Here is a 15,736-nt window from a genome sequence, read left to right as displayed (position 1 = left end):
TGTTTGAAAGAATTACCAGTGGCAGAAAGGCAGAGGAGAATTGCAGTGGTTATGTTAAGATTGATTAAAGTGATTGTGCTATTCTGATTCTTTTTATGCAGTCTGGCTCTAATCAATACAAATGTGAAACAGAAGCTGGTTTTAAGTTTAATAAATATCGGCTTAATTTGTAATTACTCCTGCAGGAAATGTAACTCCATGCTATTTTTAAAATCTTTCAGAGGAAGTGCCAGAAGCAAATGGTACAAATTCAATGACAATGTGGTGGAAGAGTTCGATATGAATGATGAGACTTTAGAATATGAGTGTTTTGGAGGAGAATACAGACCCAAGGTCTATGATCAGTGTAAGTTCTGATGCAGTAACGTTTATCGCTCATTTTGACTTTACTGCTTCTTTCTAATTAAAGTGAGTCTGTATTTCAACGCTCTTTTTACAACTATTTCTAGGGTGTGCCTTTTGTATGGTGCTATATTGAAAATTCTTATTCTCAACCCCTAGAGATAAAGAGACAAATCAGTATCTTTTAAATTTCTGTTCTGAAGTGGTTTGTGGTCCAGTTTACTGAAGAAGTCCAGTTTAAACACAAAAAAGTATTTTTTAAAAGGTAAAATAGAATACAGTTTTTATCAGGTCACTCCATATTCTCAGAGCGTTTCTGAAGTGGGACATGTATATATCACACTTATCCAGCATCAAAGTATCACCACTTAAGCACATTGTGAGAGGTGTTGATGGGGTCTGTTAATTTAGCCTCAAACAAAAGTTACACTAAGATGCCATAAAGCTGACTTGCTTTAGCAGCCCCAGTGGCTTAACTCTACATAATAAAAAGACAGGAACAGCACCCACAAACAGGATAAACCAGACCAATGTTTGCTGCATATCAAAGGACAGAACCTAGAGCAAGACAGAGTAGGACAAGAAATATTTACATATCAAAGAACAGGACAAGCACTCAGATTGTGAAACAAACTTTCTTCTGACTGTATATATAAGAGCTGGGAAACCCTTGCACTTTGTCTGTTCTGCGGGGCAGACCCAACGTGCGTTGATGTCATTATTGAGCTCAATAAAACAACTGAATCCACGCAAGACTGTGTCCTGCTCCTTTGATGAAGGATTTCCCACAACAGTTTCCATATTGCTTTTCTCTGTTCCATAGCCAATCCTTACCCAGATGTGCGAAGGCGATACTGGAATGCCTACATGCTTTTCTATCAAAGAATATCTGACCAGAACTCACCTGTTTTACCAAAGAAAAGCCGAGTGAGTGTTATGCGTCAGGAGGCAGAAGATCTGTGTCTGTAAGTAGAGTGGCAACTCGTATCACCCCTTACCCATCAACTTTTTTGGCAGCCCACTGTTTTGTGTGGGATGTACCAATTTATCAAGGAGCAGCATCCGAGGCTGAATGAGAAAAATGTAATCATCTGAACATTATAGCCTGCCTTTGTTTTGTGTGTTTACTAAAAGTAAGGCCGATGATGCTGAGTTTTAAAATATTATATATGGGCAACATTTGGTTTTCCGCAGTGTGATATGTTCTTAATTTCTCTTTAGGTCTGCTCCATCTTCCCCCGAAATTTCTCCTCAGTCCTCCCCCCGGCCACCTCGTGCTAATAATGATCGCCTGTCTCTTTTGACCCGGTTAGTGAGGAAAGGAGAGAAGAAAGGACTGTTTGTGGAAAAAATGCCAGCCAGAATCTACCAGGTAATGCCAGGAAATAATTTGAAATAGATAAAATCAGCTGGGTAAAAGCTGTATTATTAGTATTTTGCTACTGTATGATGGTGTACCTCTCTTGGTAAGGGAAGTTATTTTTCATGTGTAATTCTATGAGTTTATCTTGCTAAATATGGTGCCATAAATTACATTGAATCAAATTAAAAACAAAAATACGTTTTTATTTCATTTGTCTTTGACTATTTCAAGAGAGACATTAAAAACACGGCTAGAGATCTCAATATAAATTGGTTCCATTTTTAAAGCCTTTCAGTATACATGAAATTGTGTTATGCTTTTGTTACAGATGGTGAGAGATGAAAATCTCAAGTTTATGAAGAATCGAGATGTATACAACAGTGATTATTTCAGCTTCACTTTGTCCCTCGCTTCTGTTAATGCGGTATGCCTGCTACAATTTTTCTTTTTAGAATTAAGGAATTTATTCTATAAATCAGTGGTCATGGATTTGTGTGTATTGTAGTTAATCAAAAATACTAGAACAGTTACTAGAAATAATATTACTAGAAAATGAATAAGAAAAACATTTACTAGAATTTGTTTTATTATAAATGTGGTAAATTATTTAAGATATTGATGTAAGAAGCTACTAATATTATAGGGCTGGATTCATGACCTAACAAGGATTAGCCAAGTCTTTTGTCCAAATGCCTAGCCACAAAAACAGTACATCAAGAAGACTACTGTGTGTTTTAACCACACTTGCATTTGTCAGAGATTGCTTGGTTCATGTTGAGATTTATTCCTATATTACAGACCAAACTGAAGCATCCATCTTATCAGGCAATGGCAAAGGTGAGCCTTGAGCTAGCAGTCCAGTTCCTCTTCCACACCTATCTACGCACGAAGAAGAAGCTCAGGTAGGCCATAGAGAAGAGAATGCAATAGACAGTAATGTTTTATACATACAAGAAGGAAAAAAGGCTAAATGAATGTCTTCACATATAAAACCACAGTTTGCCCACCTATAAATTTTTATTAAAACTTTCCACCTGTAATAGATGATGAAATATTTATTTCCCTGCCAATTAAATATAAAGTTTATATATCTCCCCACTGATAGATAATGTGGTATATGCACTGTGGCTGCTGTTGCATCATCCAGGTGGGTGCTGCACATTGGTGGTGGTGGAGAGGAGTCTCCATTATCTGTAAAGTGCTTTAAGTGGAGTGTCCAGAAAAGCTCTATATAAGTGTAAGGAATTGGTAATACATCTGCACCAAAATCTATAGTACCCTAGAGACTCGACACTGTGAATCATGTAGTGTCAAATGCAGAGCACATGAGCCTGCAACATGAATTAGTGTAAAGCCTGCCCAATGCAGTAGGGATCCTGATTATTATATGTGTATGTACTAATTTTCCTCCTTTCTTTCGCTGTATTGTAGGGTTGACACAGAGGAGTGGATTGCTACGATAGAAGTTCTGCTGTCCAAGAGCAATGAAGCCTGCAAGTGGATGATTGAATACTTAGTTGGATCAGAAGGACGGGAACTTGTTAAGTAAGTGAGGTTGCAAAAGAGAGTCAAGGGTGATGTTTTTAAAGCAATGATTTTAATTAAACTTTCATGTTGCTTTCATGCATACTATTAAATTTACCAATATAAGGTCAGTTTGTGCTATAATTGGTAACTTTAATTATACTAATCAGGGTAAAATGATGACGTTTAGTTCTCATCTGCAGTAATTAGCTATAAAATTTAAAAAACGTGACATGATACTAAGGTGTATGTACCAAGCTTTTAACCCACACCCAATCCCAGTGCAGTTTGTCAAAGCTGTCACTGGGGTAATTTAAAATCTCTTAAGAGAGGAATGCTGTTTTTGTGGACTTCAAAGGGCAAATGGAAAATGAACTGTCTAACTTCACCTTAACAGTTATACATTCTTTAAAATGGACAATTGAAGGATGTACTCAGCAAGCACGTTGGCTTTTGTCTTAATTTGCCTTCAAAGCCTAGTCTTCAAGTCAGATTATCCTCATATCTGAGTAGCTGTGCTCTGCTGCTCTGAGAGGTGATTTCCTGTTATTTCACATTTTGGCCTGGAGCCATGTTTAGAGTTTTGTTTGGGGCGGAAGATGGAATGCACCTGTAAGAGCTCTCATAGGCGCATTGTTTATTTTGGGGAGGAGAAGCGCTGGAGATTTTTGCAACAGCCTGCACAGGAATGTAACTATTTACATCCAGCGGAGATGTGTGCAGAAAGGTGGGAGTGTTCGTAATCCAATTGGTTGTTGAGATCGAACGTTTGAGCAGCCCTTCTATCACACCGTGGCTTTCTGAAGGCTGATGGGAGGAATAGGAATTTTTTATGCTAAGACCAACCTGGAACAGACCATCACCCGACACTCAGAATGAGTTAAGTGTTTGGGGTATCAGAACAGCTTTGCTAACTTATTGGGCTGTTTGTTTTCTGTGCTAAATAGGTGAATCATATATCAGGAGAAAGACAGAACAGGTGTGAGTGTATTTGTACTTAATTAGGTGCTTCTCAAAGGTGCACTATTGTATACTTCGTCTGTTAACTCCTTCCATAATTCACAACCCTGTAGTTTGTCACTGTAGTTATTGCCCTCTAAAACTAGACATCGTACGATCAGTGTGTCATATTGGTCATAAGTTATTCTTTCAATTTCCAAGCCATTCTTTGTGTAGGTAATCTTTTCAAGAAAAGGTTTAGTTAGGTATTATGATCTTCTAATAGCCAGACAGGTTTTAAGGCCAAAGGCCTTCTCTTATTCTTAATATTTCTTGCAGGATATGCCTTTTGGAGTCCAGTGTAAGGGAAGTGCGGGTTGTTGTAGCTACAGTCCTGGAGAAGACACTAGAGAGTGCCTTACATTTTCAAGACAAGGGTCTTGATTTGCTGTTGGAAGCACTGCTCTCCTTACTGGACAAGGATGTTCTTGAAAACTGCAAGAACTGTTCCCAGTACTTTTCACTGTTCAGCAACTTTGTGCAAAGGGTGAGTCATGCTTGTTCATATGAGCAATACATGTAAGGAAAATGTAACGAAGCAACCACTCATTTCCATTTAAATGCATTATGCTGTAGCTTTTTAAAATTATGGATACGTTTAATAATTATGATTAAAAAGAATGCATGGTCGGATTTCCTTCAGCAATGTGATCAAGTTGTGCTGTGATGTAGACAGCATTGGGTGAGCTCTGAACCTGACTTTGTACTTTTGGTCCCTTGCAGGGTTACAGGTCCTGCCAAATTCTGTTGAATCACTCAGCGTACAGGAGGATGCTTATTTTCTTATTGGGACCCAACCGACTGAACAATCAGGTGAAGCTAAAATGCCAAGGAGCTAACAAACTCATTTTGTGTTGCTTTCTCTGTGTGCTCTCTTTAACAGTTTCCATCAATTACCATTCAGTATGTTAAATTTTATTTACTCTACATTGCTCAGTCTTTGTGCCCCGATTTGTCAAGTGGCTGTGCTCTGTATTGATCATTGGTTGTGCTCTGTCCTTGTATTACTCAGTATACAAGTTGTGTAAAGACAATTTTCCACTGTCTTTACCCTTTCTGTGTATTACTCGCACTGCTCTAAAGATCAGTCAGTCACTCTCTGTACCCTATGTAATCCTACTGTTTCTGGGACTTCCTGCAGAATCGGCGGTGGAGTTCAGCCCAGGCCCGTGAGTTTCTTCACCTACACAACACCCTAGCTCTGTTGGTGCTGCACTCAGACATCACCTTCCAGAGGACAGTGGGTGAGATCTTACAGTGCAGTTTTGTCCTTCATTTTAAATTTTTATATAATCTATACTTATTTTAACTTACTGTAAACCTTGACTATTACCGACCTCAGTGATTTTCACAATGTCTGTGAAAGCAGCTGACAGTATTACAGATTCACTGCCATCTAAAGTAAGTAAGAGATGAGGATCAAGGCTTTATAGATGTATACAGAAAGTGCTTGAAATATCTTGTGCTTATGTGAGAACTAAAAATAAACAATATATGTTAGGATATGTTAGGTTCTTTGTTCTTTGTAACTGCTTTGTAAGCAGCTAATAAATTCCATATTCTGTGTGATTATAAATTATCTTGGATACATTCAAAGTATTCAAACAAAATGAGCATGAGGTGGTGCAGGTGGTAGAGGCTTAAATTGAACTCTGCAGTGCAAATCTATGACTTGCCACCAAAGGAATGCTAGACCTGGACATGTAGCTGAAGCAGGCATTCCTGAGGATGAAAACATTAGCCGCTAAGTGTCAGAGGCCAGGTCAGATAAGCTAGAAGATTGCCAGATATGCGCTGCATTCTCTTACCTACCTTAAGACATAGAGCTTTAACAGGAATTCATGTGAACAATTAATTATAACAGTATGTTAACCACATTAAACCTGTGTTCTGTAGTTATTGTGCTATGTTAACTCCAATGCATTGTACATTTTTCAGGTTTGAAGGTAATATGCTGGGTAGGAATCACTCAAAGTTAAGATGCCTCTACAACATGTAGTAAATGAGATTAACGTTTGCTGGATTTCTGTGCCTTGAGAGTTATCTTCACCATTACAGTACCATAAAAAAACTGTTTTTCCCCTATATGTTCTTCTGTATGTGCTTTCAGCTTCAGGTCTATACAAGCATAGTCCATTGTTAAGTGTACCTGCATCTGCCTCCTTGTTACCTCTCCATGCTGACATTGAGGCCTTGCTCTTCAAGTCAGAAGGACAGCCCTATCTTCTGGAGGTAATTCAGCATATGCAAGCAGAGCTAGACCCATGCTGTTCCTCAGGGAACACCATTGGAAATCAATAGGATTCTTAAAAGCACTTTCAAAAGATTTGACAAATTTGAGATTGTAATTGGGTAGATATTCCTCAAAAAAATAAAATAGCAATTTCTAAATTTCTTTTAAAAAAGGGTCATTTTTATGCCCGTTTTTTATTATTTTAATATTTCACAGGGATTGACTAAGATGTGATATATATTTTATGAACCATAAAAAGAAACTCTTATGCAGAATTTTGCATACAAAACACATTTCACAGAAAATCCATAAAGGAAAAATTGCAAAACTTATCTCTTTTTCTGTAGCAAGTATACTAGCATTTTATTGAACAGACTTGACATAGGTGAACTCATTTTGTCGATTCACATTTGTCATCAATAGGAAGTCTAGTGTGAAAGTCAGAGGCTAGTAGAATGGCTAATGTTGTTGTGGACAACGTTAGAATCATTACAAAATTAACATCTGTGGTGCACTATATTGCAGCATGCTGTCTTATTGGAATCGGCTCACTCCTCACCGTGCCAGTTCACTGGTCTCTGAGCTTTAGATGCCACACATCATCCTGCTTTATTCACAAATATTCATTGGTGCTCAAGTCTGGCAAGTAGAGCAGCCACAGTCTAACTATCACATAGTGAGGTTGCATTTTATGAACACGCCTATGCCAGCGAGAGACAGCATATTTCTTCAATTACCAGTTGCTCAAAGTGGTTGTTCATTTGTTAAATGGGACGTATTGATTCCTTTCCATTTCCATTTCTTGATTTTCACAAGGCATTAAGGATTTATTAGCAAAGATTATGGATTCTACCATTGAGTCATTAGTGTAAAAATAGGGCAGCCCCCACAGTTTTTTCACTTCAAGATATTGGCACAGTTAATCTGTTATTGCTTCATTGACTGATAATTCAATGATAATTATATGCTTAAAGATCTAGATCAAGGATCACCCATCCTGATCCTGGAGAGACCCAATCCGGCAATTTTTGTAGGTCCCCATTGAATCACGAGTTCCTAAAGATATTGAAAAATTCCATTGTTATCAGTTAAACAGGTGATTAAAATTAGTACTCTTTAGCCCTCATAGACCAGAGTTTTCTTAAGGAAACAGATTACTTGCTTGATTCATTAATAGCTTACAGGTGTTAACCAGTTTTTAAAAATAGGTGAATTATAAGATTAACTAGATGCAAGGTTCTCCAGGAACCTAAGCAAGATGTAATGAATTTGGGGACAATTTATGGTCATTGGGTCAAGTTTATTATTGATTTAAACTGAGTTTTCTTTCTCCATGCCAGGTTATGTTCGCCATGCGGGAGCTGTCTGGTCCTTTGTCTTTCCTGATTGAGATGATTACCTATTGCTGCTTCTGCAATGAGCACTTCTCTCTGAATGTGCTGCAGCTCATTAAGGTAACATGACACGAGAGCTCCATGTGCTAGAAGGAAATCAGATATTCCACAGGGAAAAGTTTATAGCACTGAATGCAGGTAGTCACCCACAAATGTGCTGAAAGAACCTGAGGTCACTAGCTAATATTTGAACATTCACTTTTTTATAAAAATCTTTTTTCCACACTTTTGTATGGGAAAAAAAGATGGTAGAAGTATTTTCTTAGAATATTTAATTCCAGAATAGTACTAGAGCCAACTTTTTGAAGTTGACATCTATTGAAATTAAGTCTATTCTTTTAATTACAGGAGAGATTTCTATTTTTGTCTTTTGTGTCATTCTCTCCATAAATTTAAACATTGGTTTTGCATTAAAAAATATACTAATATCAAGTACACTTGTGATTGTTTTTGGTGTTGATCATTCTATGCAGAATCAGCTAGAGACTGCTCCTCCACATGAACTCAAGAATATCTTCCAGCTGCTGCTAGAGATACTGGTGAGTAAAACAGAATTTGTACATTGTTGTTACACGCAGCCTACTTTGTAATCACTGTGGGTTATAGATTCTGCAGTACTTTCTCAGTTCCTAGACTGCATTAAGGACTAACTCAATAACTGTCCATATGGAAAAGAGAAATAATGAAAGTTGTCAGTTTACATTTATTATTTAAATTGTTATTCTTTTATCATTAGGTTGTGGAAGACCCTCTGCAATCTCAGAGATTGAAATATGCATTTGAGTCTGAAAAGGGCCTTCTGGGTATGTATCGCTTTTAAATGTTCTGCAAAAGAAACACCAGTGAATGAAAAAAAGTGTACAGTAAGGACAATTTGAATAACATAGTGAGATGTAGGAGTGTTAACAACTTGTAAGATTTTTTTTTTTTTGCAAAGTCCGTTCTTGCTTTGGGCTCATTGACATTGCAAAATAAGATCTGTCAGGTTATCACTTGATAGATCTTATAGTGGTATTATTAGAATATGAGAAGTATCCAAAATTAATTGCAAGGAAAACAGTATCATCTATGAGCTATTTCCTTAAAAGGCTTTTGCATCCTTTTCTTTCCTCTACTAGTTTTAGGAGCTCTAATGCTGCTTTTCTGTCTGTATTTATTAGTAACATAATGAAACAGATTATAATCTAGGAAGATCAGAGCATTGTTAGCCACATTTGCTAAATGACCAGTTTGAGAGATTAATAAATATAAATTAATTATATATATGAATAATTATAAATTAAAGATAAATCAAAATATGTCTTGGTTCTGTTACTTAAATCACCTCCTTTTAAGGTAAATATGCCCTACAAAAGATAGAAGTACCTTCTGGTAGAACTGAAAATGATTCAGTGAAATGCTTGTTCTTTTGTATTCATGGTTTCTTTCTTCTTCTTGCAGCTCTAATGCATCAGAGTAACAATGTGGATAGTAGTCGCTGCTATCAGTGTGTCAAGTTCCTTGTTACACTGGCCCAGAAGTAAGCATTTTTTCCTTCACCAACCAAAATGTATATACTTTTAAAAATTAACTTGTTTTGTCTGATACAAACTTTAAAACTGAAAGAAGAAATCGAGTTTTGTGAATTCTAAAGTGTGTATTTTTTTTTAAAAAAAGGTGTGCACCTGCAAAGGATTACTTCAAAGAGCACTCAAGTCACTGGAGCTGGGCTGTGCAGTGGTTACAGAAAAAGGTAAAGATTTTAATTGTTTAACAATTACCATTAAAAATAATTGCAGAAAGAACATTAATCTGAAGGGGGATTGTGTTGTATTGCATTGTACTGTGAACAGTACATGTTGAATATTTGTTATACAGTGGTGTGAAAAAGTGTTTGCCCCCTTCCTGATTTCTTATTTTTTTGCATGTTTGTCACACTGAAATGTTTCATATCATCAAACAAATTGAAATATTAGACAAAGATAACACAAGTAAACACAAAATGCAGTTTTTAAATTAAGGTTTTTATTATTAAGGGGAAAAAAAAATCCAAATCTACATGGCCCTGTGTGAAAAAGTGATTGCCCCCCCCTGTTAAAATATAAATCAACTGTGGTTTATCACATCTTTGGAAAGCTGAGTTCAGTTTCTCTAGCCACACCCAGGCCTGATTACTGCCACACCTGTTCTCAATCATGAAATCGCTTAAATAGGACCTGCCTGACAAAGTGAAATAGACCAAAAGATCCTCAAAAGCTAGACATCATGCTGCGATCCAAAGAAATTCAGGAACAAATGAGAAACAGAGTAATTGAGATTTATCGGTCTGGAAAAGGTTATAAAGCCATTTCTAAAGCTTTGGGACTCCAGCGAACCACAGTGAGAGCCATTATCCATAAATGGCGAAAACGTGGAACAGTGGTGAACCTTCCCAGAAGTGGCCGGCCGGCCAAAATTACCCCAAGAGTGCAGCGACGACTCATCCAAGAGGTCACAAAGAACCCCACAACAACATCCAAAGAACTGCAGGCTTCACTTGCGTCAGTTAAGGTCAGTGTTCATGACTCCACCATAAGAAAGAGACTGGGCAAAAATGGCCTGCATGGCAGAGTTCCAAGACGAAAACCACTGCTGAGCAAAAATAACATAAAGGCTCGTCTCAGTTTTGCCAGAAAACATCTTGATGATCCCCAAGACTTTTGGGAAAATACTCTGTGGACTGACGAGACAAAAGTTGAACTTTTTGGAAGGTGTGTGTCCCATTACATCTGGCGTAAAAGTAACACAGGATTTCAGAAAAGGAACATCATACCAACAGTAAAATATGGTGGTGGTAGTGTGATGGTCTGGGGCTGTTTTGCTGCTTCAGGACCTGGAAGACTTGCTGTGGTAAATGGAACCATGAATTCTGCTGTCTACCAAAAAATCCTGAAGGAGAATGTCCGGCCATCTGTTCGTGACCTCAAGCTGAAGCGCACTTGGGTTCTGCAGCAGGACAATGATCCAAAACACACCAGCAAGTCCACCTCTGAATGGCGTAAGAAAAACAAAATGAAGACTTTGGAGTGGCCTAGTCAAAGTCCTGACCTGAATCCGATTGAGATGTTGTGGCATGACCTTAAAAAAGCGGTTAAGGCTCGAAAACCCTCCAATGTGGCTGAATTACAACAATTCTGCAAAGATGAGTGGGCCAGAATTCCTCCACAGACCTGTAAAAGACTCATTGCCAGTTATCGCAAACGCTTGATTGCAGTTGTTGCTGCTAAGGGTGGCCCAACCAGTTATTAGGTTTAGGGGGCAATCACTTTTTCACACAGGGCCATGTAGGTTTGGATTTTTTTTTCCCTTAATAATAAAAACCTTCATTTAAAAACTGCATTTTGTGTTTACTTGTGTTATCTTTGTCTAATATTTCAATTTGTTTGATGATATGAAACATTTCAGTGTGACAAACATGCAAAAAAATAAGAAATCAGGAAGAGGGCAAACACTTTTTCACACCACTGTATATAGTTATATACAGTTATTTTCTGTGTGGTTAAGCTTGTTTGACTGGAATGATGTCCAGTTTCCCTTGAGTGGTTTCCAGGAATCAATTTAAAGAGGGTGGAAAGACATATGGAATATGTATGCATGTATGTATGGAACTCCATGAATGTTTTCATTGAACTAAAAAACACAGATTAGGAATAAAATACAGATGCAGCCACTCAGATTGGGTGAAGTATAATGCGCCCTAGTGTAACGCATACTGTGTTAATAATTTATATTAACACATTAGTGCTTTCCTGAGCTAGTTATACTGTATAGTAACTTTAACAGAATTTGTCTTTTTTCATTAAATACAGTACACAGAATTATTAGTATGTGTGTATAAATATTAATTAGAACACAATTTTATTTTAGGTATTGATTGTAAATATATATTATATAGTGGCTTTAAAAACAAAAACAGATTTATCTACTTACAGTAGGTCAACTTAGTACATAGTGACAAAACATACAGTAAAATCCAATTTCCTGGTACTGTACTTTTCCATGTTAATGTATTTGCTGTGCATAAAATAGTACAACAATGGTCTTTTATTACAGAAGGCTGCTCATTGTAACGTTTTCAAATATGTTGCTTGAAAGATGAGTTGAAACTTTAAATGCTCTTTTAATTGCCTATTTAGTTAAAAACAACACAAAGAGAAACTGATTACTTTTAACTGATTACAGATTTAAAAAGTTAGCACAGCTACAAAGTATTATGACATGCTAGTTAAAGTATCTTTTAAGAAAATGCAATTGTTTGATAATGTTCCCTTTTTAAGGCTACAAACAGCAACTCTCCATTGTGTTTAAGACCATATTTTTTAAATTATTATCGTGTTTATCAGCTTGATCCTACACTGAAAATTTGAGAGAACATTTTTCTCAAAAATACATACTGTGTGTCACATTTATTGGCACCCCTGCATTTAGTACTTTGTGCACCCTCCCTTTGCCAAGATAACAGCACTGAGTCTTCTCTTATAATGCTGGATGAGGTGGGAGAACACATATAAAGGGATCTGAGACCATTCCTCCATATAAAATCTTTCCAGAGTCCTTGATCCTCACTTGTGAACTCTCCTCTTCAGATCACCCCACAGGTTTTCAGTGGGATTTAGGTCAGAGGACTGGGATGGCCACTGCAAAAGCTTGATTCTGTGGTCAGTGAACCATTTTTGTATGGATTTGGAGATATGCTTTGGTTCATTGTCCTGCTGGAAGATCAAACCACAACCCAGTCTTAGCCTCCTGGCTGAGGCAGTCAGATTTTGATCTAAAATCTTCTGGTATTTGATGGAGTCCATGATGCCATGTATCCAAACAAAATTCCTAGGGCGTTTGAAAGAAAAACAGCCACACAACATCACAGATCCACCACCATATTTCACAGTGGGGATTAGGTTCTTTTCTGCATGACCTTGACTCTTTTTACGCCAAACCTACAGAGGGCATTTGTTGCCAAAAAGCTCTATTTTTGTCTCATCTGGCCATAGAACCCGGTTTCAATCAAAGTTCCAGAGATGTTTAGCGAACTCCAGGCGCTTACGTTTGTGGTTTCACAACAGCAGAGGCTTTCTTCTGGCAAGCCTTTTAAATAGTTTGTTGGCATGGAGGTGGCGTCTAATTGTAGTTTTGGAGACTTGGTGACCCCAGGATGCAACCAACTCCTGCAATTGTCCAACTGTGATCCTTGGAGAAAGTTTTGCCTCTCGAACTATCCTCCTCACTGTACATGAGGGTGAAATACACTTGTGTCCTCTTCCAGGCAAGTTCATCACAGCTCCAGTTGTTTGAAACTTCTTAATTATTGCCCTAATAGTCGAGATGGGTATTTCCAGGTGTGAAGCTTTTTTTTTATAGCCTTTGCATGGTTTATGAAGGTCAACAACCTTTTGTCTCATTTCATTTGTGTATTCGCTGATCTTCCCCATATTGATGGATGACTAAGGGTGTTTGGCCTGCGTGTCAACTCATATTTATACCCTAGTGAAACAGGAAGTCATGGACGACCACTTAAGAGTTCCTAAAGACTCAGGTGTGATTAAAAAAAGGTAAAATATGAATGGGAATATATGTCAATTAGATTTTGTTCATAGGAATTTCTAGGGGTGCCAATAATTGTGACACGTGTGTTTTTGAGAGAAAAAAATATTTTTTTATTAGGATTTTTTTTCTTTGAATAATTTTACCTCAGTGAAAGGTTAGATTTCTCTCATATTTTCAGTGTAAGATCAAGCTAATAAACACCCGAAGAAGGCTCCACAGCCAAAACGTTGTGTTTCCTTTCTTCTCTTTTTCAGCATGGAATAAACCTTTTACTTGTTCCTTTTCTATATATAGTATGTATAATATACATGTATAATTCAATATTTATATTCATACATTAATATCATTGATGACATTATTATACTTCAGTTTTATTTTCAGCCACCAAAATTTCCCTTTAATTAAATAATTCCATATTAAATAGATTTAAAGAAGTGCAGTAGGGAAACAAATCAAATGAAGCGATCATTTCACTAATACCTAACACACCACAAGTGCCACCTATCTTTGGCCAATGAACCACAGAGCAAAGTACTAATACAGCAATGAGTATTACTGTGTGTTCTGAGTCGCTGCATTTGTACACAAAGGGAGGTCACGACTAGTAGCTATTCTTAATTTAATTCTGTTGTCACCTGCCTTGTATAATCCAGAATGATACTAACTAAAGCAGTAACTTCAGATGGAAAGCATTGCTGGCGTGCAATGTGATTGTTTTCTTCTTAGCTAAGCTTTGTGAAGTGGCAGTGAAAGAAGTTCTGTTTTATTTCAGATGTCTGAGCATTACTGGACTCCTCAGAGCAATATCTCAAATGAGACGTCCACAGCGAAAACCTTCCAGCGCACTATTTCAGCACAGGTACAGCTCTTCTAAATATCTGTGACACAGGAGTACATTGCCTTCTCTTGTCGATGTTCTTTATGCTCTATGCCATCTGTAACTTATGCAGGTGTTGTAGGAAGACAAGAGAATCTTGTATTCTCAGTAGAATCTTTGTTTTAAAACTGTCTGTCTACATTTCCTGTCTGAAGCAGTGGTTCTCAGTGTAAGGTTCAAGGGCCTTGGTATTCTATGGACTTGGTCAACATTTGGCAACATTTATCCCTGGTGACACATGATTCACAGCTGTACCCTTCATGTTATAATTAATAATTATAATAATTGCTTACACTTATATAGCGCTTTTCTGGACACTCCACTCAAAGCGCTTTACAGGTAATGGGGACTCCCCTCCACCACCACCAATGTGCAGCATCCACCTGGATGATGCGACGGCAGCCATAGTGCGTCAGAACACTCACCACACACCAGCTATCAGTGGGGAGGAGAGCAGAGTAATGAAGCCAATTTAAGATGGGGATTATTAGGAGGCCATGATTGGTGAGGGGCCAATGGGAAATTTGGCCAGGACGCCGGGGTTACACCCCTACGTCACACCCCCTATGTTGCCCTCACAGCAGTGGTGACATGCAAGGTGTCAATTTGCAAACAACAGGTTAATACCAACTAATAGAAAACACTTAAGCCAATTCAGTAGTTGGCTTAATAATTCAATAGAATCAACTGCTACAATTGTGTTCAAAGCTAGAAAAAATAAGGCTTTTTTTGTAAGATTTCCACATTTTTTTTTAGGTTCTTGTAAGATAGTGCCAATGTTTGTGAATTAATTTCCTAGCCATGTAGCATGAAAGGATAGAATCCTCTTCTGGTATGTCTGAAAAGTAGATTGTCACCGTGGTGTTGTACTGAAAGCAGGGTTCTAAACCCAACAACACGTTGCCAGTTAGCCCCAGAGTGTTGCTTGTATGTCAACAGAGATTATCACACATGGAAACAAGCCTGAAACAGCTCTCCTTTGCATTTCTCAAGTGTCATCTGTATTACCAAGGTTTTAGAGCTGTAGAAACCAACAGATTCGAACCTGAAGTGTCCGTTCATCAAGCCAAGCTAACTCCTAAAGGAGGTCCCCAAGAAATCCTTAAAAGATTTCAAGAGGACTTTAGCAATCAGGTTTTGCTGTCCTCCCTGGTAATGGCCTTTCTGCGTGTAATATGTCATAACGTTTATGTTGTATTCAATCCATTGTCTGCACTGGTAATTGTGGTTTTAGAAGTCTGAGTGCATCATTTCCTTCAGGCTGAATCTGATTGCTCCCATTGCCTGATCTTATGGCTGTATTGTACCCCCCTAACCTCCAGGACACCCTGGCCTATGCCACTGCCCTACTGAATGAGAAGGATCAGTCAGGCAGCAGTAATGGATCTGATGGGAGCCCAGCAAATGAGAATTCGGACAGGAGTCTGCGACAGGTACCGTAT

The 15,736-nt window shown here is 37.8% G+C and overlaps 1 protein-coding gene across 7 annotated transcripts in view; it reads left to right on the top strand.

The window, feature by feature from the left end:
• Positions 1–15,736, top strand: part of usp24 (ubiquitin specific peptidase 24) — a 67,238-nt gene that overhangs the window by 46,373 nt on the left and 5,129 nt on the right. For all 7 annotated transcript variants that reach the window (XM_088927304.1, XM_088927303.1, XM_088927305.1 and 4 more), the window contains 17 exons: positions 222–346; positions 1,166–1,307; positions 1,564–1,714; positions 2,034–2,129; positions 2,504–2,607; positions 3,137–3,250; positions 4,508–4,715; positions 4,952–5,041; positions 5,370–5,472; positions 6,339–6,460; positions 7,802–7,915; positions 8,329–8,394; positions 8,592–8,658; positions 9,296–9,374; positions 9,512–9,587; positions 14,190–14,276; positions 15,617–15,727. In XM_088927304.1, the coding sequence (XP_088783430.1) occupies positions 222–346; positions 1,166–1,307; positions 1,564–1,714; positions 2,034–2,129; positions 2,504–2,607; positions 3,137–3,250; positions 4,508–4,715; positions 4,952–5,041; positions 5,370–5,472; positions 6,339–6,460; positions 7,802–7,915; positions 8,329–8,394; positions 8,592–8,658; positions 9,296–9,374; positions 9,512–9,587; positions 14,190–14,276; positions 15,617–15,727 (1,855 nt within the window). The remainder of the gene's footprint in view (positions 1–221; positions 347–1,165; positions 1,308–1,563; positions 1,715–2,033; positions 2,130–2,503; positions 2,608–3,136; positions 3,251–4,507; positions 4,716–4,951; positions 5,042–5,369; positions 5,473–6,338; positions 6,461–7,801; positions 7,916–8,328; positions 8,395–8,591; positions 8,659–9,295; positions 9,375–9,511; positions 9,588–14,189; positions 14,277–15,616; positions 15,728–15,736) is intronic.

Source organism: Atractosteus spatula, chromosome 11 (genome assembly GCF_055471065.1).
Source record: "Atractosteus spatula isolate fAtrSpa1 chromosome 11, fAtrSpa1.hap1, whole genome shotgun sequence".
NCBI classification, from domain to species: Eukaryota; Metazoa; Chordata; class Actinopteri; order Semionotiformes; family Lepisosteidae; genus Atractosteus; species Atractosteus spatula.
This window is presented reverse-complemented; position numbering and strand designations above follow the sequence as displayed.